The sequence below is a fragment of the Sus scrofa genome, unplaced genomic scaffold, assembly GCF_000003025.6.
Source record: "Sus scrofa isolate TJ Tabasco breed Duroc unplaced genomic scaffold, Sscrofa11.1 Contig524, whole genome shotgun sequence".
Lineage (NCBI taxonomy): Eukaryota > Metazoa > Chordata > Mammalia > Artiodactyla > Suidae > Sus > Sus scrofa.
In genome coordinates, this window is record NW_018085235.1 from 229,467 (window position 1) to 256,256 (window position 26,790).

Below are 26,790 nucleotides of genomic sequence, written 5' to 3' on the forward strand. Positions count from 1 at the left end.
AAGACGCTCAGGTTCTTTAGGCCTCTGTGCAGAAGGAATTCAGCAAGAGACAAAGTGATAGGCAAGAAATAGATTTATTTAGGTAGGACACTGATGAGAGATGCAAGAGGGCAGGCAAGGAGGCTCTGCCCCAAGGATTCAATCTCGTGGGCTACAGTTCTAGCAATCAAGGGAAGTGGGGGTTGGAAAGACTGCCTCTTCCTTTCTAGGACTTGTAGCTTCTCCTTAGTACCCTGTAAGGTGTGTATTCAAATCAGCAGAAGGGTGGTCCTCAAACTCCTGCCCTTGGTTGAATCTGAATGAGGCCTCATCCCACCCCCAACCAATGACCTGAGGCAATTCTCACACCTCCACTAGTCAAGCAAGGGTGCCCTGTTGTGATGGCTTTTTTGAGCAATTTATTAATTTATAGTGATCTCCCAATGTCCCCTAAGTTTTCCTCTCTAGGATCCTTTATTGGGACTTCTACATCTACCTGTGCCTATTCCAGCCCTATCACAACCAGTCTGGGGTCCACAGGATTGTGTCCACATGATTGTGTTACCATCCTCCACCTGGGTGGGAACCCAGCACCTGAAGAAAAACTCAGAGGTATTAGATTTCTGTGCACATCCTCTGCAGGTGCTGCCCTTTCTCTACATTCTGTGTCTTAACTACCTTTCCTTTGCTTCTGCATTCCCTCATTTCCCTAATTAGTAACCATTTGAATCTGCCCCTGGAACTCAGGGAAGCTCTAGCCTAATCTCTGACAAGTATTCAGCCCTCCAGGACATCTGCAGTTTGACAATTACTGTGCAAGCTACTCAGAAAAAGTCAGTGTCCATGTCTTGATCTCTCTCTTCTTTTCCTGATCCACACACTCAGGTAAGGAAGAGTGGTCAGGGAATCCCACTGTTCCCATCAAGGAATTCTCTCCATGTATCTTCCTCCTGGGTAATAAGCAGGATAGAGGAGGTGGGGAGTTCTACAGTCCTATTTTAAAAATTCAAGCTTCCATCTAGATCATTCTTGGGAATAACATTTTTCTTTCCCCTAACAACATTCCCAGATCAGCCTGGTTGGCACACCTTCCAGGCTACTAGAGGGCCTCGAGGATTCAAGCTTAATTCTGGTGGTTTCATAAAAATATATTTGTCTCTCAAGTACCTAAATCTTTTAGAAAAAAAGATTGGAGTGTGAGTAAGGGATGTTGGAAATATTGACTTAAAAAAAATGCACAACCTGAAAGTTGAGAGTTAAGTTCTATTTGGGGTGAAATTAGGACTTAACCCCAGGGGATAGCATTTTAGGTAGCCCTGAGAAATCACTTTGAAGAGGTGAGGGGGAAGCTAGGATACAGGAGTTTTGCAACAAAGGGAAGGTAGTAGGAAGAAAAGATTTATAGAAAACCAGTTTTACAGAAGATTTACAGAAAACCAGTTTCTTTGGGAAGAAGTAAAAGCCTGGGCTTACAAGAATCACTCCTTCGATATGCACATCAGCTGTGGGCCAGTCTTTCTTTCTTTCCTTGAGTTCCCTAGGGGCTCACTGGCCCACCCTTGGGAGTGGCTATTCTCAAAGAGGTTTGTTTTGTCCACTAACTGAGCTTGGAAGGCAGTATTTCAGAACTATCTGAAATGCCCCAAAGAGGAAAGGGGAAATATCAATATATAAGTCATAAAGGTGAAAGGGGGGAGGTGCATGCAACCATGCACATGCAGAAGTTTGCTGCTGGTCTTGCGAAGGTCACTACTAGTCACAGACATCAGTCATGACTGAGGGATTTTAGTGTTTTTCTAGATATGAAGAGAAGCAAAAATTGGGCTCATAAAATCTCCTAAAAATATCTAACTATCTGAAGACCTGTTCTTCCAGTTTTCCCAGAGCACAGAGTGCCTCACTCCTGGTCTCCAGCCTGAGCTCTGCTCATGAGGTGCTGTAGGTCAGCAACTGTAGTGGCTCATGTTTTACTCCATGTAGAGATTGGTGGCAAGTGCCAAAAAAAGACAGTTCACATCTTCATGAATACAGATATAGAAAATTTTAAAACTATATCAAATTGCATCAAAAATATAAAAATGATAATATAAGTTTTATCTCAGTAATGCATTGTTGGTTTAATATTGGGGGAAAAAAAAGATGTATTTCACTGTATCAACAAGCAAAAGAAAAATCATTTAAACATAATAGACGAATGATTTGATACTGATAAGCCAATATCCATGGCTGGGAAAAACTGAGCAGTCTAGGAATATGAGAGAACTCCCTTAAACTGATGAAGGACTTAACATTAACCTGCAGCTCAGAGCATACTTAAGTTAAAAAAATAACACTTCCTTTCTAAGATCAGGGAAACAAACAAGGATGTTCACTTTTCTCACTTTTATTCAACATTCAAATGGAAGTTCTAGCTAGTACAAAAAGTCTAGGAAAATAAAAGGCATTCAGATTGAAAAAATTAGATATAAACCGACTTGACTTGGATGACATAATTTGTCGAAGTGGGAAAATCCAAGGATGCCTACAAAACTGTTACCATGTTTAGTAAATGAGTTTTTAAAAAACTTGCACAATAAAGAATATAAAAATTAATCCTACTTCTACATAATATGCCCATTAATTTTTAAATGCAAACATCATTTATAAAAGCTTGACATATGCACGTGTCAATCCAAAATGTGTAAGACATGACACTGAAAACTACACAACATGGCTGAGAAAAATTAAGATGACTCAACATTAAATGAGATAAAATATGTTCATGGGTCAGATACAGTTTTGGTAGGTCAGACTCTCATTATTTTCAAGATGTCAGTTACTTTGAAATTGATGTGTATGTTCAATGCAATCTCACGGAAAACTCATGAAGTTGGTTTTTTTGGGGTGCATGTGGAAACTGACAAGCTGATTCTTAAATTCACATAGAAATGCAAAGGACCTAGAATCACCAAGAGAACTTTAGAAAAGAATGATATTGCAGAACTAACACTACCTAATTTTAACATTTATTATAAAGCTACAGTAATCACTGCAGTGTGGCATTGTCCTAAAGCAAATAAATAGATCAATAGAACATCATAGGAAGTCCAGAAATAGACAACATCTCTTTAGATAATTGATTTTTTAAGCAAAGATTCAAAGACAGATCAACTGAGAAAGGATAGATTTCCTCCAAAGAATTGATCTGATGTGTTTTCTGTATAAGAGAAAAGTATCTGGGCTGCCATTTAACTCTAAAGTCCTGTAATAGACCCAAAGCTTCCTTAAGAAATGAATGGAATTCTTAAGAAAGCAATTTTTCTTTCTAACACCAGTATTTTTTTTTTATGCGCTTTGGATGACTTTTGTGGGAGCTTGACAAAGCCACAGAAAACTTTGTTTTGTAATATTTTACAGCTTGAACTCTTCCACAATTATTTGTATATTTTGAGCATACTCTTTTATAGCAATAGAGTCCCAGTGTTTCAGATATTTAAGTTCTCCTGAATAGGCTCTCACTGTCACACACTAAATGTACCACCGTAGTCTTATTTTTTCATGTTTCAAAAATAAGCACTTTTAAAATTAAACAAAAAAACCTTAACATTCCAGTAAATGTACAACAAAACCCCTCATTTTAAGATTGAATCAATTTGTAACATTAAAGTCTGCTATGGGCCTGTTGTTGGTGTAGTTATTTTAGTAAGCAAGAGAAAGTTTCTCATTGAAGAAAAGTAGATGAGCAGGTTTTTCTCATATACCTTAGGATTATGAAACAATTGATGATTTTGTTATTTATTTCCTACATCAGGAAACAAACAAAAAAACTGAGTAGATATTTTGCACTAAATAGTACCGTCTTAATACCAGCCTCTTGGGAAGGATTTTACATATCATGTTTGCTAACTTCAGTAGGTTCCCTTGTGTCTTTATTAAGCTAAGAGATAAAAGTTTAGTTTAGTTAGACTCAGGGGATCTGTTAAATTTAATCTGTTAAGCTTAGATGTACTTAAACGTTGTATTTATTTCTAGATTTTGACCTTTGATATAACACTTTCTATTAAAGGTTAAGGAAACTTTCTGAAAATTTAACCAAAATGGAAAAGGTGTTAGAGATAAGTCAGTGCTCTTTAGTGTCTGAATACTGAGATATAGTAAATGTGAACTTAAACGACAAACGTGAAATATTTTGAAAAATAAATAAAACACCTCAAGTTTAATTTGAATCCTTCTGAAGGACAAATGGGTATTTTTCCTTTCATAATTGATTACTGTCTTGAAATGATAATCATCACTCTTAATTTAGTTGGTCTCTATATCTTAACATATACCATAACAACAACAAAAAAGAAATTTCAATATACTCTGTGTAAGGTAAGTCAAATATTAAGTTTAACCTTTTTTCTGAATCAGACATTGGGGAAAATTTTTGCAAGTACTAGTAAGAAATTAACTTTGTCTTTATATTATTTGATCTATTCCTTTTGATGGAGAGTTAAAATTTTCTATGCCATTTCACTATGTATATATAAAAAATACAGTAACATGTACTTTTATGTTTGCCTGGGCCTTTCTCTCAATACACAGATGTCTTTAAGTCATTTGCTTTATCTAATGTGTATTTGTGGTTGTATTGGGTACATCATGGAGGGACAATTGGACAGCAGCTACTTTTTACATCTTGTAGAAATTTAGCAAGCACATTTATACTGAGTTTAAAGTTGAAGACAATTAGTGTGTTTAGTAAAACTTAGAAGATTACAAAAAGTAGGAAATGAAATAAAGAAGTAATGTCCAGGAGCTCCCGCTGTGGCACACTGAGTCAAGAATCTAACTGCAGCTGCTTGAGTCTCTGAGGAGGTGCAGATTCAATCCCCAGCCCTGCATGGTGGATTAAAGGATCTGGCTTTGCCACACCTGCACTATAGGTGACAGCCCAGGAACTTCCATATGCCATGGGTACGGCTATTTAAAAAAAAAAAAAGTAATGTATTTATTTGCTATATTTAGTCTATAGTGTCATAAAACTTTTACTTATAATGAATAAAAAATGTAGATTCAGATTTTATCATGAAAGGTGAGTAATTAATGGAAAAACTGAGGAGAAAGTCAAATAGAAATATTTTTATGTTGTAATATAAGAACTTACCATATTGTTTATGACTAGTAAACATATTAAAACTGATGGCAACCATTCAAATATGTTTAAAACAAAGATTCTAGTGATTCAGTAACTTTAAAAATAATATGTTTATGTAAAGAATAATGTTATCTAGAAAAGTAAATGAACATATTTGAATAAATTCAATAGAAAGGAAAAGGAAAATATGTGATATTTGATATTTTCTATGACAGCTCATATTTAAAAAGGCATAAAGAAAGGTTTTTGTTTGTTTTGTCTTTTGTCTTTTTAGGGCCTCACCTGTAGCATAAGGTGGTTCCCAGGCTAGGGGTCTAATCGGAGCTGTAGCTGCTGGCCTACGCTAGAGCCACAGCAATGCCAGATTCGAGCCCAGTCTGTGACCTACACCACAGCTCATCGCAATGCCAGATCCTTAACCCAATGAGCGAGGCCAGGGATTGAACCCTCAACTTTATGGTTCCTAGTCAGATTCCTTTCTGCTGCACTAGGACAGGATGTCCAAGAAAGCTTTTTGAATATTGTCTGCCAATTACGAAAATTTGCTAGGACAAAGCAGTCTTGCTCTGCTACAATGAATATAATTAGCAAGACCAAATTATAATTAGTAACTATGAAATATTGCTGTAGCACAACTTAGTGACAAGAACTGCAATTATTTAAAATAATTTTATATTCAAATGAAAAGATACAGCTTCTTAACATAATCTGTACAGCACTAGGGAAAGTAACATATGATTATTATAAATTAAGTAAAGTAAAAGAATGATAAAAATATAGGGACACTAATTTTAGCTTTGTCTGTTTTGTTTCCTAAGTCATACAGATTTAAGGCATTGCTAATTCTGAGAATTTTTTAAATATTTAATTTAAAGACCACTCATAATGATGAAAAACAAAGATGAAGTTAAAAAAATTAACTGAAAGAAAATTTTACTAAAAATAAGAAAGAAATATAAATGAAACTTGATGAATAAATGGCATCAAAATTACTTGAGATATTTGCAAAATTCGGGAAATAAAAAATATGAATATTTAAATAGTCTGTTAGGGTAAGGCTTTCTAAAGGTGGGTCAATGATTAACACTAACTCAACTCTGGAGTTAAATTTCAAATGACTAAATCCTCTATTAAGTAGTAAATAGAACTTAAATCTTGTCAAGGGAAAATCACAGCATTTATATGAAGATAACTGACTTTAGACTGACTGGCATGTTCATTTTGATGGAAACAAAGTAGATTTTAGAAAACATTTAATCACAGATGTGTTTCTGAATAAGTAAAATTCGATGGCTGAGAGTGAAGAAAAATGTTTTCCAACTTGTAACATCATTTTTGTTTTCTCTAGCTTTGAGAAGAGAAAAAAAAAAATGAAGAACCAATCAATGGAAATAGATTTCACTCTCCTAGGATTGTCAAACGATCCACAATTGCAAATTGGGATTTTCCTGTTTCTATTTTTCAACTACATCTTGAGCCTGATGGGGAACTTCGTCATCATCCTCCTCACCCTCCTGGATCCCCATCTCAAGACCCCAATGTATTTCTTCCTTCTAAATTTCTCCTTCTTAGAGATTTCATTCACAACAGTCTGCATTCCACGATACTTGATAAGCATTCTCACTGGAGACAAATCAATTTCCTACAATGGTTGTATAACACAATTATTCTTTTTTCTTTTATTAGGAGTTACAGAGTTTTTCCTTTTGGCCGCCATGTCCTATGACCGCTATGTTGCCATCTGCAAACCTCTGCATTACCCAGTCATTATGAACAGCAGAGTGTGCCATCAGCTTGTCCTCAGCTCTTGGGTAGCTGGCTTCCTAATTATATTTCCTCCTTTGGCCTTGGGACTTCAGCTGAATTTCTGTGCTTCCAAAATAATTGATCACTTCCTCTGTGACAGTTCTCCTGTCTTGCAGCTCTCTTGCACAGATACAAGCTTCATAGAATTGATGGCTTTTGTCTTAGCTGTGGTGACACTTGTCGTCACTTTGCTGTTAGTGGTCCTCTCCTACACATACATCATCAAAACCATTCTAAAATTCCCTTCTGCTCAACAAAGAACAAAGGCCTTTTCCACCTGTTCCTCACACATGGTCGTTGTCTCTCTTACTTATGGGAGTTGTATCTTTACATACATGAAACCATCAGCGAAGGAAAGGGTGACCGTAACTAAAGGTGTAGCCGTGCTCAATACCTCTGTTGCTCCTTTACTAAACCCCTTCGTTTATACTCTAAGGAATCAGCAGGTGAAAGACGCTCTCAAGGATATGCTTCAAAGGTTTTGTTATCTTCAAAACAATGAAACAAAATGTACACATAAATAAGTTGTTACTGAAACATGAGTGGGGAAACGGAATACAATTTTCAATTCATTAGTTCAAAGCTATGCCATTTTTCCCTTTAATGATTTATGCCATTAGGTTTAGTCAGTCTGCCTTATCTTTACACTTCTCTCTGTTCTCTCTGAGGAGACTATTTTACTCTTTATTAGTAAACTGCCTTTTTCAAGCAGAATATTAAATTCCATCTCTGACTAGAACTGTCTTCTCATCAATGCACTATCATGTACTGTGCTGACTCCTTTCTAAAACTGAGCCTTATTATTTCAACATATGTGTGCTGCTTGCTAAGCATTGCATCTGCTTCTAATATTTTGCTCTGCTAAAACTGTGAAAGACAAATTCACAACCTGATAAATATTATATGATGCAAGTGATTTTATGATGAAAAAAGGTAGAACTCAGATTGACTTTCAAGATCAAAATAGTTTTCCAAGAGAAATCACCATTGATACTGAACACTTAAAGATAAATAAGGAAATAAATATTTTAAAGTAGCTGTATTCAGAGGTATAAATTGTGCAAAGGAACTTAGATTCTATAAGTTTCCCCTAGAGAGATTCAATGATTAAATAGTTATTTTTTTCTGCAGAAATAATTGAACTCCAGGCTTTGGTTAAATTTGCTTATGTAATATTAGAATCTTAGGCCTACAAATGATAACCCATGAAAGAAATTCAAGGTACAATTATTTATATTTGAGTTTGGAGAGCTTTCCATGTATTTTATTCCATTTGTAAATTTAAAATGTCCTGATTCATTCCAGTTGCTAATTTAATCCAGTTTATTAAGTCTATTGATCATACAAGCACATAAAATAATTTTAAACCAATAGATTGAACAAATATTGAGACCCATAGAACAATAAAAATAGAGAGCATTTACATTTAGTAATTCAATAATTCCTTCAGCCTCTTCACAGTCATTTCTGCTCATCCTATCATCGGATTCCCGTACCCAGTGACATCCTTTCAGACACTATATATGAGTTATGTCTTCTCTTAAATTATTTTTTTATGTGTGTGTGTTTCTAGGGCCGCACCCGCAGCACGTGGAGGTTCCCAGGCTAGAGGTCTAATCCAAGCTGTAGCCGAACACCAACACCACACCCCAGGACAACACCGGATCCTCAACCCATTGAGTGAGGCCAGGGATCAAACCCACAACTGCATGGTTCCTTGTAGGATTCGTTTCCTCTACGCCATGACGGGAACTCCTTTTCTTAAATTTTTTATTAAAAACATACCAAGCATGTTTGGCTTGATGTCTGGCTTTCCTTACTCGACATAAAATTTTTGAGGTTTACCCATGCCGTTGCCTGCATCCCTAATTCATTCCATTTTTCCCATGTAATTTGGGACAATTTCTGTTGTCCTTTCCTTATAGCTTGGTTTCCTTCCCCTATTCATACATCTTGGTGTGCTTATTCTCTGAGGAACCTCTCTCCAAGAATGAAATATTTACTTTGACTCCTGTAAAAAGTCCATATCATATTTTGAAATGACTGTCACTGAAAACTACCATTCAATGCTTCTGGAGCATGCAGATTTACTTTCTAATTTTCACTGTATATGCATTTACTTTTGAATGTCCTAGACATTCAAAGGAAGGAGAGGGGAAAAGGGCACACATACTTAGCCTTGTGGATAGCCACCTCAAGATACCCATGTATATTTTCTTTCAGAATCCTTTTCTACTTAGAAATTCTCTTTACTAGTATATGCATCCCTGAATTGTTGGTTATGACAGCAGCTGGGGACAAAACCATTTCCTATAACAGCTATACTGACCAATTGTTTTCTTTTTCTTCCTTTATGGAGCATCTGAATTTTACTTGCTGGCAACAATGTCCTATGACCACTATGTTGCCATCTGTAAGCCCCTGCATTACACAACCATCATGAACAGTAAAATGTGCATCTCTGTTGTTGGCTTGCTGGGTTCCCTACCATCTTTGTACCTCTCCTCCTAGTTCTAAAGCTTGACCTTTGCGCTTCCAACACTGCTGATCATTGCTACCGTGACCCAACTCCCCTCCTGCAGATCTCCTGCTCAGACACACATCTCACTGAGACAATGGGATACATCTCAGCTGCGGTGACACCTGTGGTCACGTTAGTAACGGTGACCATGTCATATACCTATATTGCATTAACAATTCTAAAAATCCCCTTACGTAAACAGAGGAAAAAATGGTTTTTTCAATATGTTCTTCTCACATGATTGTGATATCCCTTCCTTATGGCAGGGGCATCTTCATGTATGTTAACCCTTCAAAACAAGGGTATCTTTTTCTAAGGGAACTGTGGTGCACCCTGCCCCACTCTGTGCACCATTTTTTGACCCTTCCATCTACAGTTTATGGACCAAAAAGTAGAAAAGCCTTCATGAATATGATACCCAGGGTTATTTCCTTCTCAAACAAATGAATATGTTATTGCACAGATGAACAAAGGAGTCTCTAAAATAGCAGTGTATTCATGGTAGCTTTCTATACAGATTTTCTTTTTTATATATATTCATTTCGATATTCATCTTTGTCTTTTTTCAAGCTTTATTTGACAAAAAAATCTTAGTTCAAAGGAAGATTTTTTTTGATATTTTTCAATAGATATTTTGTTTCTTTTCAATTCCTTTTTCTCTGAATATTTGAAAGTGAGCTATTTTTTTTGTTTCCTTTGTTTTTAGATTCTAGTTAGCCAAAAATATAAAATGTGTTTAATTTACATTTTATTTAATGTTGCATGTTGTATAATACTATTACCATCTTGATTGGTACTTTGTTACAGCCTAATTATGGCTAACATTTAATTATATGGTTTTGTTGTTCTACCAATTTATTTTTACACTCTATTTAATGAAATGAAAGAAAATATAGTTGAGATTAACCATTAGTGTTGCTGCTCGAATTAGAAAATGTTTACTTAAGAGTTCTCTAATGGCTCAGAGGGATCGGATCCAGCATTGTCACTGCAGTGGCTTGGGTTACTGCCTTGTCATGGGTTCAATTCATGGCTGTGGACACAGCCACCCCCCCAATTTTATTATGTAAAAAAACAATTATATTACCACATTTTCCATAGAAACTAGTATTTAGTTTCTATTAGAGAAATTTTAACATTACAAGTGCTAAATTATAGCTGAAAAATTTGTTACTGTTAAGGTTTACTTAAGGAGAAAAATGCTAACTTTATGTATTTATTCTTTTTTGGTTTATTATAAAGAAAGATACATTGATATATATAGTAGTATCTCCTACCAGAGGTATATTTTCTTAAGGAATTTTGATCTTTAAGTCAAAAACTGGAATTTGGCTCTTTTGGAGCAATTTCTGCGTCATGACCAAATTATAAAATATAAAACCTCAAAAAAAAGGTTTCCATAGATACACATCATTTCATGATTTTTTCTCAAGATATGTGTATTAACTAGACCACAATTTCTTTTTTCATTTTTTACTCCAGTCAATAGAAATTTTTCTTCTAGGACTGACAGATGACCCACAATTGAAAATTGGGAAAAGTGTATCATACATGCAAGCACATATTATAATTTTAAAATAATGGATTTGAGCAAATACTGATACTCAAGGAACAATAAAAATAGAGGCTTGACATTAAGCAGTGCAGTAATTCCCATTGCTGCTTCAGAGTCATCCCACCATTGGATCCAGGTGCCCACTAACACCCTTTCAAGTCACTATAGACGAGTTATACCTTTTCTTGAATTTTTTAAAAAACACACAAAGCATGAACTTGATGTCTGGCTTTTCTTACTCAAAATAAGGTATTTGAGGTTTACCCATGCTGATGTCTGTATCCTTAGTTAATTCCGTTTTGTTGATGTAATTTAGCAGAATCGCTGGTATCCTTTTCTCATAGCTTGCATTCTCAACCCTATTCTTACATCTCGGTATATTTATTCACATAGGAATCTCTCCCTGAGACTGAAATATTTACTTTGACTAGTGTAAAAAGTCCACATCATATTTTGAAATAACAGTCACTGAAAACATTTATTGTTTTATGCTTCTGGAGTATAGTTTGTCTGTCAGAAGGAAAGTGATTGAAAGAGGTCACTCTTTTATATCCTAGTGCCTTTACTGTTCACTTCCTAGTCTCCAACACAGTTGGAGCATCAGGAATTGTCCCTTAATGAGAAAGAAATGAACCACCAACCATTTTGTTGCTCATTTAGGAGTCCATCCAAATTACAAATGAATTTCCTCTATTATTTATTTTGTTTTTATTTTTTAGGGCCACACCTGCAACACCTGAAAGTTCCCAGGCTAGGGGTCAAACTGGAGCTGTAGCTGCCAGCCTACACCACAGCAGCACCAGATCCCAGCTGCTTATGTGACCCATACTGCAGCTCCTGGCAATGCCAGATCTTTAACCCACTGAGCCAGGCAAGGGATTGAAGCTGCATCCTCATGGATAGTAGTTGGCTTGTTTCAACTAAGCCACATTGGGAATTACATCTTCTACTATTTTTTAATGTAACAGATTCCAAGACTCAACTTATTTTGAAGAGGTAAGAAAACAGTGTTTGTACAAAGGTTTTTAGACTACTACTGGGAAACTAATACCGAAGGTCTCAGGTTGAAGCCCTGTAGAGAGTGGTTCAGGAAAGCTTTGTGCGACATGGCAGTGGCTCTCGGTAATTTTTGAGAAAGCACTGATTTGTAGCCTAAGCAGTAAAGTTGGTAGTTTTTCTGACTGAGAATCCACTAGGGATACATCTTACTCAACAGGTTGAACACAAATACTTCTCCAATATAATAGCCTCTGCTTCTCTCTCAATTTACCAATTTTGTAACAATACATCTCATGAATATACTGTAAATAAGAACCAAACAGGGGGAAAGTATCTGGGTAAAGGTATCCTGGTTTCTCCACTCCACGTAGAGCACCGCTAAGAAAGCTGTATGTCATGAGCCGGCAACAGACAATTCAATATAGATAACTTGAACATAAACCAAAGACATTGCCTTAGAAATTGCTTTTATCACTGGTAATGCCCAACAAGTGATGTCAGTATCGGGGGCAGTTAGAACAGATGAGATTTCTCTTGCACTTTCTTATTCAATTTACTCCCATTAACTAGGATACTATTGAAGATTCCGTTATTATGAAATTTGAAATCCATGTAATGAGTTCCTATTACTTTGGGCACCTTAGGCACCCTGGTTGAAAATTATGTGTCTACAGGATTGCTCTACATCTTCTGATAAAGGAAGAATCAGGAAAAGAGGGGTAAAGTAGAAAAGTAAATTACATTACTATTAAAGTAATTTAACTTTCCCATGAGTTTCACATGGGTCTGGATGTTAATCTCTAAAATTATGTCCCAGGGGAACAAGACCTCGGCTCCAAGATCTTCTAGGATAAATTCTTCATACTCAGGAAATCCCAGACCTTAGAGAACTATGTTCATTTTTCACTCATTCATTATTCACCTCAATAAATACTTTTAGAGCTCTAAGAGCTGGAAATAATTATAGAAGTGGACGGACAGCATTCTTGAAATTCTACTCTAAAACCACACCTACACACACACACACACACACAACCCTCAAAATGGATTAAAGACCTACATGTAAGGTCTTATAATATAAAACTCCTAGAGGAAAACATAGGCAAAACACTTTTTGTCATAAATCAGTACAATATTTTTTGATCCACCTCCTAGGGTAATGAAAACAACACAAAAATAAATGAATGGCATCTAAGTAAACCTAAAAGCATTTGCACAGCAAAGGAAAGTTACAGGCCGATTTCACTGATGAACATGACCAAGCACCAAGAAGATGAGCCCTCTTAGCAAGTTTGAAAATCAGGACGGCTTACTAGAGGGTTTCAGGAAACCAGGAAGAGTGTGTATAGAGACTTGCTTGCTCCCATTCCTAGTGCAGAGGCAACAGATTGAAAACTGCCTGGTGCTCTGGTCAGCCTGCCAGAACTGCCCCAGCATGCTTCCCAGACTGCACCTGGCCCTTCGGCTCTGGCACTGCACCTGCCAAGATGGAGACAGCTGCTATCCAGGAGAGACACAGGGCTCATTCTGAACTGTGGCACAACCCATCAGGCCCCAGCCCTGCTCTTGGCCATGGGGGAGATCACCATATAGCCTTGGAGAAGCCCCACTTTGCACCTGGCTCTGGCTCTAACCCCTCCAACACCAGCCTTACCCCACACCAAGGTGGTGGCTCCAAGCACACCATGGGAGAAGATGTAACACATGCTCATTCCAAATCCAGCTGTCCCATCAAAACCCCTGGGCACACACAGACTGCACAGGGATGCTCCCATACAAGGACATGCCTTCGTTCCCCGGGAAGGTAACTCTTTCATCTAATTTCATAGAAACAGAGAACGTTAAAATGAAAAGACAGAGGACTATGTTCCAAACCAAAGAACAAGATAAAGTCCTGGGGGAAAAAAAAAAAAAACTTAATGAAATGGAGATAAGAAATTTACCAGATAGAATTTAAAGCTATTGTAATAAAAATGCTCGCTGAACCCAAGAAAAGAATAGAGGACAAAGTGAGACCCTCAACAAAAAACTAGACAAAAGGTAAACTTGAAGAAACTTACAGCAGAGTATCTGATATAGAAAAATACATACATGATGTGGTAGAGAGAAGAGTAAAACTCATCTATTAGAACAGCAAAAAGAAAATGAAATTTATTTTGATGAGGATAGATTAAGGGAACTCTGGAGTAACATCGTGCATACTAATTTTTGGATTACAGGGATTGCAGAAGGGGAAGGGTGAAAGAAAAGAGCAGAAAATGTATTTGATTAAATCATGTCTGAATACATTCCTGACCTGAAGAAGGAGGCGTTATACAGGTCCAGGAAACACAGAGAGTATCAAAAATTTGACCCCAAGGAGACCCAAACCAAGACATAGCACAATTAAAAGGCAAAAGTTGGACAGGCGATCCCTTTGTGGCTGAACAGGTTACAGACCCAACTATTATCTATGAGCATACATGTTCAATCCCTGGCCTTGCTCAGTGGGTTGAGGATCCCACATTGCCATGGTTGTGGCATAAGCTGGCGGCTGTGGCTCCAATTCAACCTCTGGCCTGGGAACTTCCATGTATTCCAGATATGGCTCTAAAAAGCAAAAAAAAAAAAAAAAAAAAAAAAGGAAGAAAAAGAAGGCAAAAGTTAAAGAGAGAAAAACCCAAGTAGAAGATAATTTTTAAAAGTGTTTGACAAAAAAAGAAAATAAAACACAACCACACCCCACACCCACATACACACACACAAATACTCCAAACCGAGAAGTATATGAAAGTATATGAAAAACAAGTTAAGACAGAAATAATCAAATGGAGACTAAGGAGACTTCCTGTGTAAATGCTGTTCAGTAAACTGGATTAGACAGTGTTATTATAGAAAAGGGAAATTAGTGAAAAACTAATGAAATACAATAAAGTTAGGATTTTAGTTAACAGTAGTGCACCAACCCTTGTGTTCTTGGTGTTTTTTAAATGGGGGGTACATGTATTTATTTATTTTGACAAAGTGGAATGCTAATACAAAATATTTGCATTAGCGGAAACTGGCTAAATTTTCCTATGTAAAAGAGTTTATGGAAGAACAATCTGCCTCCCAAACCATCAACGAAAATGACTTGAGGTCATTAGAAAGCAAAAATACCACTTAGGATTTGAGGAGCCACAGTTTTGGAGAGAAAGATGCCCAGTAAGAGGAACTATATTCTCCACATATTCTGAAAGCCTCTTGTTCCTTTTAACATAACATGTAGTAAATGTTTGGGAAGAACATGGTGAGCCAGTGCCTTCTTTCATGTGTCACTGGGGAGAACCAGATGGGAATCCACACCTGTCAATGCAAACCAAGACTTGTGTTGGATAGAAAATACCCCCTGTAAAAAGAAATCGAAGGTTAATGAACCTGAGGTTTTGCAGTGTTTTTCTTCCTAAATAAACATGATAAATTCTAAGTGTCAAGCAGTGGAAGCCTTATATCCCAAGTGCAAAGTATCATCTAAATAATAAAGATTCGAGGCAGAAATCCCTGCTATCTTCTAGTGTCTGAAGACAAAATTTTATATTTACAATTTGCCAAAATGGAGGATCCTCGGTCAAAACCTAGACTTTGAGCTCAGAGCACTGAAATCTTGCACTCTATGAAGAAACACAACGAATCCGTCACGTCTCTAAAAGCATGGACTGCAGGATTGAATAATCACATTCCTTGTTTTGGTCAAGGTTATCTTCCTTTACCCGTGTGCCAGAATAAATTAAATCATGTTTGTAGGCTCAATCATCATCCAAGTTTTTAATGACTGTACGGTTTTGCATATACATTAAATAATTCACAAGCATACCAAAAGAAGTTTCAAAAGATCACAACCCAGGAAAATAAGAAAAATAGAAAAAGATGATATACATACATTTACTGCAGTTTATAAAATAATTAGAATTAATTATTTCAATAAAGAGCTAAGAAATTAAAGACTTAAATAATTGGTATTAGGAATGCTTATCCAATAATTGAAGGAAGAAGAGTGTCTCATGAAAGAAGGCATATGCGACATAGCAAAGGAATTAAATAGGAAATATCAGTCCAAAGAAATAGATTTAAATGATACAGATTTGGGAAAGTATGAGAAACACAGATATCAGAGAAGTTTAGACCAAAACATAATTTATTTTGGTCTTAACTTAAATATTCAGGCTGGTATGCTGAAACTTTCCTAAAATCATTGTGTTGTTATGTTGGTATGGTCTACAATCATGTCAGGAACCCAAGTGTGTTCCGTCTTGTTTATTCACCATTCCCATTGTGACTGATCGCAGTCATGCCTCCACAATGGCCTGCATCACATCTACTTTTCCACAGTGAGGGGGATAAAGAGGAAGAGAAGGACAAATCCCTTTTAGCAGAGGTTGAGCGGTAGAAGATGCACAGGTGTCTCCATTTACATCCTTTGCACAGACTTTAGTCACAGAGCCACAACAAGTTGCAAGGAAGGCCAGGCATTTACATGAATAGTCTTATTAATATAGAAGAAGTGGGGAGATTGCTTATGTATTATTAACTATTACTTTAAGATCCAACAGAAAATATCAAAATGAGTATGTGGAGTAAAGATAGCTTTCAGGAAAGAAACTGAAGTCATATAGCACATGAAATATTAGGTGTATCTGGAGTATTAACAATGTTGCTTATATCCTGAGGTACAATGTTTCCTTGACAGGCTAAGTTCTTCATCTTATATTAATTTTCATTACCAAAGACAACAAAAGTATTTTATTTTATGCTTCCAAATCCAACCTATGCATTTGTGATTTCAAAACATGAGTGCATGGAAGAAAAACAAATTTTGGAGAAATTCATACTGAGATCTCTGGAGACACAGTTAAAACTGTTTTTTTTTTTTGTAATATATGATTTCACTTTAAAAATATTTAATGCCTGAGGAGAACACTTGTATAATGCCTTCATGATCTTTTGGGATTACTGTTCTTGGGTTTCATATCCTCTTGAGAATTCACTATAATCCTTATGTATTTTCCTTCAGGGCACAGAAAGCATAAATACTCTATGGGAATCAAGTGTTGATTAATTTTTATGGCATAGTGGGTGATACTTAGAAAAATGTAAGTAATTTACATCAATAAGTATTATACTATGGGAAAATTTAATAAATCTAGTCAAAAAATCTGAAGAAAAAAAAATGCTAGCCAAAGCCTGTACATGGTTGCTCTAGATAGATTAAAAAAATAAATCACATATTGAGAAATTGAGTGAGATCCCTTCAGAGATGGATGGACCATCAGTGTGCTCTGTTCAGCATGGTGCCAAAAGAGGTAAATACTGATCAGAGAGGATTCTCTCTGAATAAATCTGTGTTTACTTCTTCTTAAAATACATCTGAAATTGTAAATATTATTTACAACCTGATTTAGGACTGAAAAATATGAAAATAATTGGCATGTCAAAAATTCTAAAATCATATTTCCTATTAGATATATTTTAATCCACTTTTGTTCTATTTTTACCATTAAGATTAACCTCCTTTATCTAACCTTTTAAATATTGTTTTATGGAAACCATTGAAGGAAGGTGTATGGGATACATTGATAATTTAGTATTCAAAAACTTTTCCTTTTTAAATTTATCTCACTTTCACAATATCTAACACAACTAAACATTTTTGCTTTCATAGGCTGATTTCTATTGATTTTGAAATGTGAACTTTATTAATGTTTTTACAGTGTGTGTTGGGAAGAATTTCTGAGTGAAATCGTTGGAGTTGAGACAAAGATAATTTGACACCATAAATTTGTGGTTGTTGTTCTTTTCTAGGGCCACACCCACATCATATGGAGGTTCCCAGGCTAGGGGGCTAATCGGAGCTGTAGCCACCAGCCTACACCACAGCCACAGAAATGCGGGATCCGAGCCGCATCTACGACCTACACCACAGCTCAAGGCAATGCCGGATCCTTAACCCACTGAGCGAGGCCAGGGATTGAACCTGCAACCGCATGGTTCCTAGTCGGATTCATTAACCGCTGAGCCATGACAGGAACTCTGACACCACAAAATTTTGATTCAGGTGTTTAGATATATGCCTTCCTATATAATTGTTGGTGAGTCATTTTGTGTAAATAAAGAAACATTTACAATACATTGCTGCAAACTTATGTGAATGTAAAATGAATGCCCAGAGAAAATAATAGTCTTTTCTGTTGCTCATATTTATCTGCATTACTAATTTCATGATTTTGACAGCAGATCTCATTGTCTTATCTTAGAATCCTGTAAACTCCTCAGAATATTACTGGAAACAAATGTTACTTGTCCTTATATGTTTATTTTTATTTACATATTTGCCTTTTCAATAATAACTACATATTTGCTTTTTCAATAATAATAATAATAAATATTTCAGAGATTAGAAATAAAACCCTTATATTCTCAACATAGAAATAAATTGTCTTATCTAGTGTCCATCACAAAACCTTAATCATTTTATATGCGTGATGATGAAGATACTGGGGAAGGAAAATTTTCCTAGAGATATCATTAATCTTTTTTTGTTAAAGAAATACACTATATCTGGTCTAAAAGTATTCATACAAAATATTTCACTTTTAAGAAGGCAGCTTTATAAAATACACTTTTCAAACTTCATCCTGATACCCAATTTGATAGCGGTACAAACCTAAACAATATAACTCTCTCACTTGATATATGTTCAGTGTTGAAATCAGTTGTAGTTAGTTAATGTTTCCTTAATTACATGTTAGCTATACATCTGAATACCTTATGATAGGGAAATATATGCCTCCTAAAATTTTCTCAATACTTCTGAGACTTATTATGTAGTTACAATTTACCAAAACTCCTTGTCTCTTAGGCATGTTGATCACAAAATTATTCATCATTTTAATCTGTATTTTAAACAGAGTAAAATGGCAAGTTTAAAGAAGAGAAGCAAATGAAGATAAATTTCATTGGTCAACATTTTCTTCTCACAATTTTTATTTACTAATTTCACTTACTAAGTTATACATTTTAAGTACTAATTTATAAATTTTTGTTTTATTAAATTTTAATTACTATTTACTTTTTTAAATCTTTTAAAACGTTTTTACTCAAACTCACTATGTTTTCACTAAAAATCCATCTTGCCTTTCTAGCTTTGCCTATACTTTTCTCTTTTCTTAAAAAATTAGAGTTGACTTAGTATAATGTTGTCAGTTTCTGCTGTACAGCAAAATGACCCTGTGATATGTATATACACATTTTTTCCTCATAGCATCTTCCATCATATTCTACCCCAAGAGATTGAACCTAGTTCCCTGTGTTATACCATAGGAACCCATTGCTTATCCATTCTAAATGTCGTAGTTTGCTACTGACCCCAAACTCCCAGTCCATTCCACTCCCTCCCCCTGCTCACCAGCAACCACAAGATGCTCACCACATCTGTGATCTGTTTCTGTTTTGTAGATAGAACCATTTGTGCCATATTTTAGATTCTACATATAAATTATTTCATATTTTATTTGTCTTTCTTTTCCTGACTTAGTTCACTTAGTATGAGAATTTCTAGTTGTGTCTATGCTGTGGAAAAGGGCATTATTTTATTCTTTTAATGACTGTGTAGTATTCCATTGTATATGTGTACCACATCTTCTTAATCCATTCATCTGGATTAAATGATAATGGACATTTAGGTTCTTTTCATGTCTTGGCTATTGTGAGTAGTGCTGCAAAGAACACGGAAGTGCATGTATCTTTTTGAATGAAAGTTTGACCAGATATATGCCCAGGAGTGGGATTGCTGCATCATATGGTAGTTCTACATTTAGTTTTCTGAGGTACCTCCATACTATTTTCCATAGAAGTTGTACTAAATTATGTTGCCATAAACAGTCAAGGAGGGCTCCCTTTTTTCCACACCCTCTTCAGCATTTGTTTTTCAAAGATATTTTAATTATGGCCATTCTGACTGGTGTGAAGTGGTACTTTGTTGTAGTTTTGACTTGCATTTCTCTAATAATTAGTGATGTTGAGGACCTTTTTATGTGGCTACTGGTGATTTATACATCTTTTTGGAGAAATATCTATTTGAGTCTTCTACCCATTTTTCGATTGGGTTGTTTGTTTTTTTCCTTGTTGAGTTGTATGAGTAGTTTGTGTATTTTGTAGATTAGGCCCTTTTTGGTTGCATCATTTGCAAACATTGTCTCCAGTTCTATTGGTTAACTTTTCTTTTTTAAATGGTTTCTTTTGCTTGCAAAATCTTTTAATTAGGTCCACTGATTTTTTTGTGTCTTTATTGTCTTTATTCTAGGAGATGGATCAAACAAGATATTGCTGTGATTTATGTAAAATAGTATTCTGCTTATGTTTTCCTCTAGGAATTCTATAGTATCTAGCCTTATATTTAGTTCTTCAATCCATTTTGAGTTTATTTTTGTATATGGTGTTATAAAGTATTTGAATTTTGTTTTTTACATGTAGCTGTTCAGTTTTCCCAGCACCACTTATTGAAGAGACTCTCCTTCTTTCACTGTATGTTTTTTCCTCCTTTGTCATAGATTAGTTGACTAAAGGTTCTCAGGTTTATTTCTGGGCCTTCTATCCTGTTCCATTGATCTATAATTCTGTTTTTGTGCCAGTACCATACTGTTTTGGTAACTGTAGCTTTGTAGTAGAGTCTGAGGTCAGGGAACAAGATTCCTCCATTTCTGTCTTTCTTTTTCAATAATGCTTTGGCTATTTGGGGTCTTTTGTGTTTCCATACAAATTTTAAAATATTTTATTCTAGTTCCATGAAGGATGTTCTTGGTAATTTAATAGGGATTACATTGAATCTTTAGATTGCCTTGTGTAGTAGTCATTTTGACAATATTGATTCTTCCAATCAAAGAGCATAGTCTATGTTTCCAAATGTTTGTGTCATCTACCTTTTTCTTCTTTTTAATTCCTCGCATCTCATACAACTTTTTGAACACATATTTATATATTTCCATCTGTTCCTATATCCTATTTTTTTTCTTTTTCACTTTATCTGGTCTAGTTTCAGCATCAAAACCTATAAAGGAAAACTGCTATTTCTTGTTACACACATTAAAATTACCAGGATGTTCTTTCTTTTTTTTGGGGGGTGAGGGATACATATTGGGAAGAGTAGAGATGGTAACAGAGATTTAGATAATGTGTGTGAGTGTGTGTGTGTGTAACTATTAAATACAAAACCTAGGCTGATATACTCCTCTGACAGGTATTCATTTGCTTGTATTATGCAAACCTCTTAATTTAACAAGAAATGGCCTGTATCACAACTGTTGTCCAAAACTAAGTGGAAAAAGCATTTTTCCATGTTGAAAGTTCCCCCAGTTTTCCTTGAATTTATTTACATAAAGTCAATGAACCATTAATATAATTACATAGGTTATTATGTGGTAAAATTGGAAACTAAACATTGAATTCGCTGTGCAGATACTCTAGAAATGCAAACTATTTCTCCTCCTGGCATAACCATCATTAAAACATGAATGAGGACTGTGTTTTTTATGTGAAATGTCACTTCGATAACTTTTGCTTAAACAATATTTATCCCTGTTCTTTTCCCAATGAGATCACTGTTTTTTTCCCTTCTATTTTTTTTATCCTATGTAGATATTTGTAAGTAAAGAGCATTAATGGGAAACCATACAAGAGTGATCATGTTTATTCTAGCAGGTTTGACGGATGACCCACAACTGAAAGTTGTATTATTTATCTTCCTTCTTCTCACCTACTTGCTAAGCATCACTGGAAATCTCATTATCATTATACTCACCCTGGTGGATATTCACCTCAAGACCCCATGTATTTTTTCCTTCAGAACTTTTCCTTCTTAGAAATTTCCTTTACTACTACATGCATCCCTAAATTGTTGGTTATGCTGGCAACTGGAGACAAAACCATTTCCTATAACAACTGTTTTGTTCAATGTTTTTTTGCCTTCCTTCTTGGAGCATCTGAATTTTACTTGCTGGCAGCAATGTCCTATGACCGCTATGTTGCCATCTGTAAGCCCCTGCATTACACAGCCATCATGAACAGTAAAATCTGCATTCAGCTTGTCCTCAGTTGTTGGATCGCTGGGTTCTTTACCATCTTTGTACCTTTTCTCCTAGTTCTAAAGCTTGACTTTTGTGCTTCCAACATTGTTGATCATTTTGGGTGTGACCCAACTCCCCTGATGCAGATCTCCTGCTCAGACACACATCTCATTGAGACTATGGGATTCATCTCAGCTGTGGTGACACTTGTGGTCACATTAGCAGTAGTGATAATATCATATATCTATATTGCATTAACAATTCTAAAATTCCCATCAATTAATCAGAGGAAAAAAGCTTTCTCAACATGTTCATCTCACATGATTGTGATATCCCTTTCTTATGGCAGCTGCATCTTCATGTATGTTAAACCTTCAGTCAAACAAAGAATATCTTTTTACAAGGGAATTGCCCTACTTAATACCTCTGTTGCACCACTATTGAATCCTTTCATCTACAGTTTACGTAACCAACAAGTGAAAAAAGCCTTTATGAATATGATACACAGGGTTATTTCTCTCTCAAACAAATGAATTTGCTGTCTTTTTTATGTATAAAAGAAAGGAACAAAGGAAACTCTACTAAAAACAGTGTTTTTGAATGTAATGTCTATTTTTTGCTTTCATTGCTTTAATATTCATCTTTCTTTTCACATGTCATTTTCACAAATATCTTTGCTCTAAAGAAGCTAATTTTCTTTATATTCCTCAATGGGTATTTTTTTCTCATTTCCTTTTCCTATGAATATATGAAAGAAGTTGACCTAAGTTTTTCAAAGTCTTTTCATTTTTATTAGCCAAGCATTAAATTATTTTTATTTAAATTATATTTAATGTAGCATATAATGTAATCATTATTACCATGCTTTACTATACTTACTTACAACCTATGTAAGACATTCATTTATGTTTTTTGTAGTTCCACTATTTTATTGGTGCACACACTGTTTAATGAAAGGAATACAATGTAGTAGAGATTAACCATTAATCTCAATGATCAAGTTAGAAAAAATTTCTCTTAAAAAATAATTGTTATGTTAAATCACTCTCCATAGAAACTAGTTGTCTTACTGGTTTAGTTTGAAAATTGATATTGAAATACAATAGTTATTTGGTGATTCCATCCATCCCCTAAAACCTCCATTCAATAATTTGGGATACTGCTCAAATTTACTGGAGACTTTGTAAATAACAGTAAATAAGGGTAATGATGTTGACCCATTGTATTTATTCTTTTCAGATTGTCATAAATATAGATATGTAGTTATATAGCTATGATTCCTATCAGCAAAGCCAAAACAGTATAATAAACTAAACATTATCTTAAGAATTTTTAAACTGTAGGTCATAGTCTGAATTTGACTGACTCAAATCAATTTCTGTGTCATAACCAAAATTTTTAAATATTAAAAACAGGAGTTACCATTGTGGAGCAGCAGAAACGAATCTGACTGGGAACCATGAGGTTGTGGGTTCAATCCCTGGTCTTGCTCAGTGGGTTAAGGATCTAGCATTGCTGTGAGCTGTGGTGTGGGTTGCAGACACGGCTTGGATCTGGCGTTGCTGTGGCTCTGGTGTAGGCTGGCAGCTATAGCTCTGATTAGACCCCTAGCCTGGGAACCTCCATTTGCCATTGATGTGGCCGTAAAAGGACAAAAGACAAAAAAAATTAAAAACAATAAAAATATTTTCATAGATATACACCATGTTTCATGAATTTTTTCTAGAAATATATATGCATTAAACCATAATTTCTTTTTCATTTCCTTTTCATTTTAACCATGGGTCTTGATTTGAATAAAACATTTTTAAAAATTTTATTGGAGGACAGTTGAGGATTGAATAAGTTTCAGGTGTACATCAGAGAAAATAAGTTATAAACATATATATGCATAAATGTATATATATATTTATATCCATTCTTTTTCTCCCATATAGGTTATGGAATAAAACCTGTTTGAAAAATACTACTTAATAAAGCAGAATAAAATGCAGGGGAAAATACATATAGTACGAAGTTTACTGAACAATTTTACAGATTTTTGTACAACTTAATAAACTGGATTGTAAAAGATATATGTCATGAATATGATTTCAGTAAAATGATGACTATTAAAATAATTGGTTACATGTTTTCATTATCATTTTTAACCTTTTAATTTATTTTTTTGTCTTTTGTCCTTTTTAGGGTCGCACTCATGGCATTTGGGGGTTCCCAGGCTAGGGGTCTAATCACAGCTGTAGCTGCTGGCCTACACCAGAGCCACAGCAACACCAGAGCCACAGCAACGCCAGATCCAAGCTGTGTCTGCAACCTACACCACAGCTCACCACAACGCTGGATCCTCATCCCGCTGAACAATGCCAGTGATCAAACCCGCAACCGCATGGTTCCTAGTTGGATTCACTTCCACTGCATCACGACGGGAACTCCTAAACTTTTTCCATTTTGAGAAAATAGATATAATAATCCTAGGGTACTATCTAATTTTCAGAAATTTTAAGAACACAGAAAACAACAAAAAAACCCCAAGACAACATATAATATATTGAGACAATCCAATAGAAGTAAAACCTGAGGTTCTGTCAATAATCTTTTGAGTTTTGATTCTGTTATGTATCAACCTGGATGAATTTGCATAAAAATGCATAATCTCTGGATTAAACCACTAATTAATCATTCAGGTATAATGAATGCTTTACTTACGTATTTTAAACTGTCCCATCTACTACTTATTTACCAAAGAGGATGATAAGGATCTAGTACATTTAATCTAAGACGTCCCCATTCTCACTTCTTCCCATTCTCAGGCAAGTTAAAATTACATCACCTGTCTTCTCTGTTATTTCAGGTAGTCTATGAGGTACTACTTCACATCATATCTACTAAAACCACTACATAGGCCTCTTTATTCTGAAACCCTAGGTAGTTTACTACTGCTGCATTTTTTTTTATTAAATTGGGTCTCTAACAAGTAACACAGATTTAATTTTTTTATTTTGTGATTTTTATTTTCTCTAGTACAGTTGATTTGCATTGTTCTGTCAATTTACTGCACAGCAAAGTGATCCAGTCATACATATATGCATATACTTTTTTTCTCACATCATTCTCCATCATTCTCCATCACAAGTGAGTAGATATAGTTCCCTGTGCTATGTAGCAGGATCTCATTGCTTATCCACTCCAAATGCAATAGTTTGCATCTATTAACCCAAGACTCCCAGTCCATCCTACTCCCTCCCCCTCCCATTTGGCAACCACAGGTCTGGTCTCCAAGTCCATGAGTTTTTTTTCTGTAGAAAGATTCATTTGTGCCATATATTAGGTTCCAGATATAAGTGATATCATACGGTATTTGCCTTTCTCTTTCCGACTTCTCTTAGGATGAGAGTCTCTAGTTCCAACCATGTTGCTGCAAAATGGCATTAGTTTGTTCTTTTTATGGCTGAGTAGTATTCCATTGTGTATATATACCACATCTTCCTAATCCAATCATCTGTCAATGGACATTTACGTTATATCCATGTCTTGGCTATTGTGAATAGTTCTGCAATGAACATGTGGGTGCATGTGTCTTTTTCAAGGAAAGTTTTGTCTGGATGTACACCCAAGAGTGGGATTGCTGGGTCATATGGTTGTTTTATATTTAGTTTTCTGAGGTACTTCCATACTGTCTTCCACAGTGGTTGTACCAATTTACATTCCCATCAACAGTGTAATAAGGTTCCCTTTTCTCCATACCCTCTCCAGCATTTGTTATTTGTTGACCTGTTAATGATGGCCATTCTGACAGGTGGGAGGTGGTAGTTTTGATTTGCATTTCTCTAATCAACAGCAGTGTGGTATCAAAACAGACATAGAAACCAATGGAACAGAAAAGAGAACCCAGAAATAAACCCAGACACCCAGTCACTTAATCTTCAACAAAGGAGGCAAGAATATAAAATGGAAACAAGTGGTGCTGGGAAAACTGGACAGCCGCATGTAAATCAATGAAATTGGAACACACCCTCACACCAGGCACAAAAATAAACTTAAAATGGTTTAAAGACTTAAACATAACACAAAACACCATAAAACTCCTAGAAGAGAGCATAGGGAAAACATTCTCTGACATCAACCAGACAAATGTTTTCTTAGGTCAGTCTCCCAAGGCAACAGAAATAAAAGCAAAAATAAACCAACGGGACCTAATCAAACTGACAAACTTTTGCACAACAAAGGAAACCATAAAAAAAAAAGACAACCTATGGAATGGGAGAAGATAGTTTCAGGTGATGAAACTGACAAGGGCTTAATCTCTAAAATATATAAGCAACTTATAAAACTCAACAGCAAAAAAGCCAACAACCCAATTGAAAAATGGACAAAGACCTGAATAGACATTTCTTCAAGGAAGATATGTAGAAGGCCAACAAGCACATGAAAAAAATGCTCAGTATAACTGATTATTAGAGAAATGCAAATCAAAACCACCACAAGATACCACCTCACACCAGTCAGAATGACCATCATTAATAAGTCCACAAATAACAAATGCTGGAGGAGGTGTGGAGAAAAGGGAACCTGCCTGCACTGTTGGTGGGAATGCAAGCTGGTAAAACCACTGTGGAGAATAGTACGGAGGTACCTTAGAAAACTATACATAGAACTACCATATGACCCAGCAATCCCACTCTTGGGCGTATATCCAGACAAAACTTTCCTTGAAAAAGACACATGCATCTGCATG

The 26,790-nt window shown here is 35.5% G+C and overlaps 1 protein-coding gene and 1 pseudogene across 1 annotated transcript; both read left to right on the forward strand.

Annotated features, from left to right (window-relative positions):
• The first annotated feature begins 6,088 nt into the window (after nucleotides 1-6,088).
• On the forward strand, nucleotides 6,089-7,905 carry LOC100153881 (olfactory receptor 6C6-like). Its single transcript, XM_021082107.1, has one exon. It carries the CDS (start codon nucleotides 6,388-6,390, stop codon nucleotides 7,426-7,428), a length of 1,041 nt encoding a protein of 346 aa, XP_020937766.1. The 5' UTR covers nucleotides 6,089-6,387; the 3' UTR covers nucleotides 7,429-7,905.
• Nucleotides 7,906-21,492: 13,587 nt separating this feature from the next.
• LOC110258871 lies at nucleotides 21,493-22,588 on the forward strand (annotated as a pseudogene).
• Nucleotides 22,589-26,790: the final 4,202 nt, after the last annotated feature.

What these genes read in the sequence shown, in the direction of transcription:
- LOC100153881 (XM_021082107.1), top strand. Translation starts at nt 6,388, where the DNA reads ATGGCTGAGAGTGAAGAAAAATGTTTTCCAACTTGTAACATCATTTTT.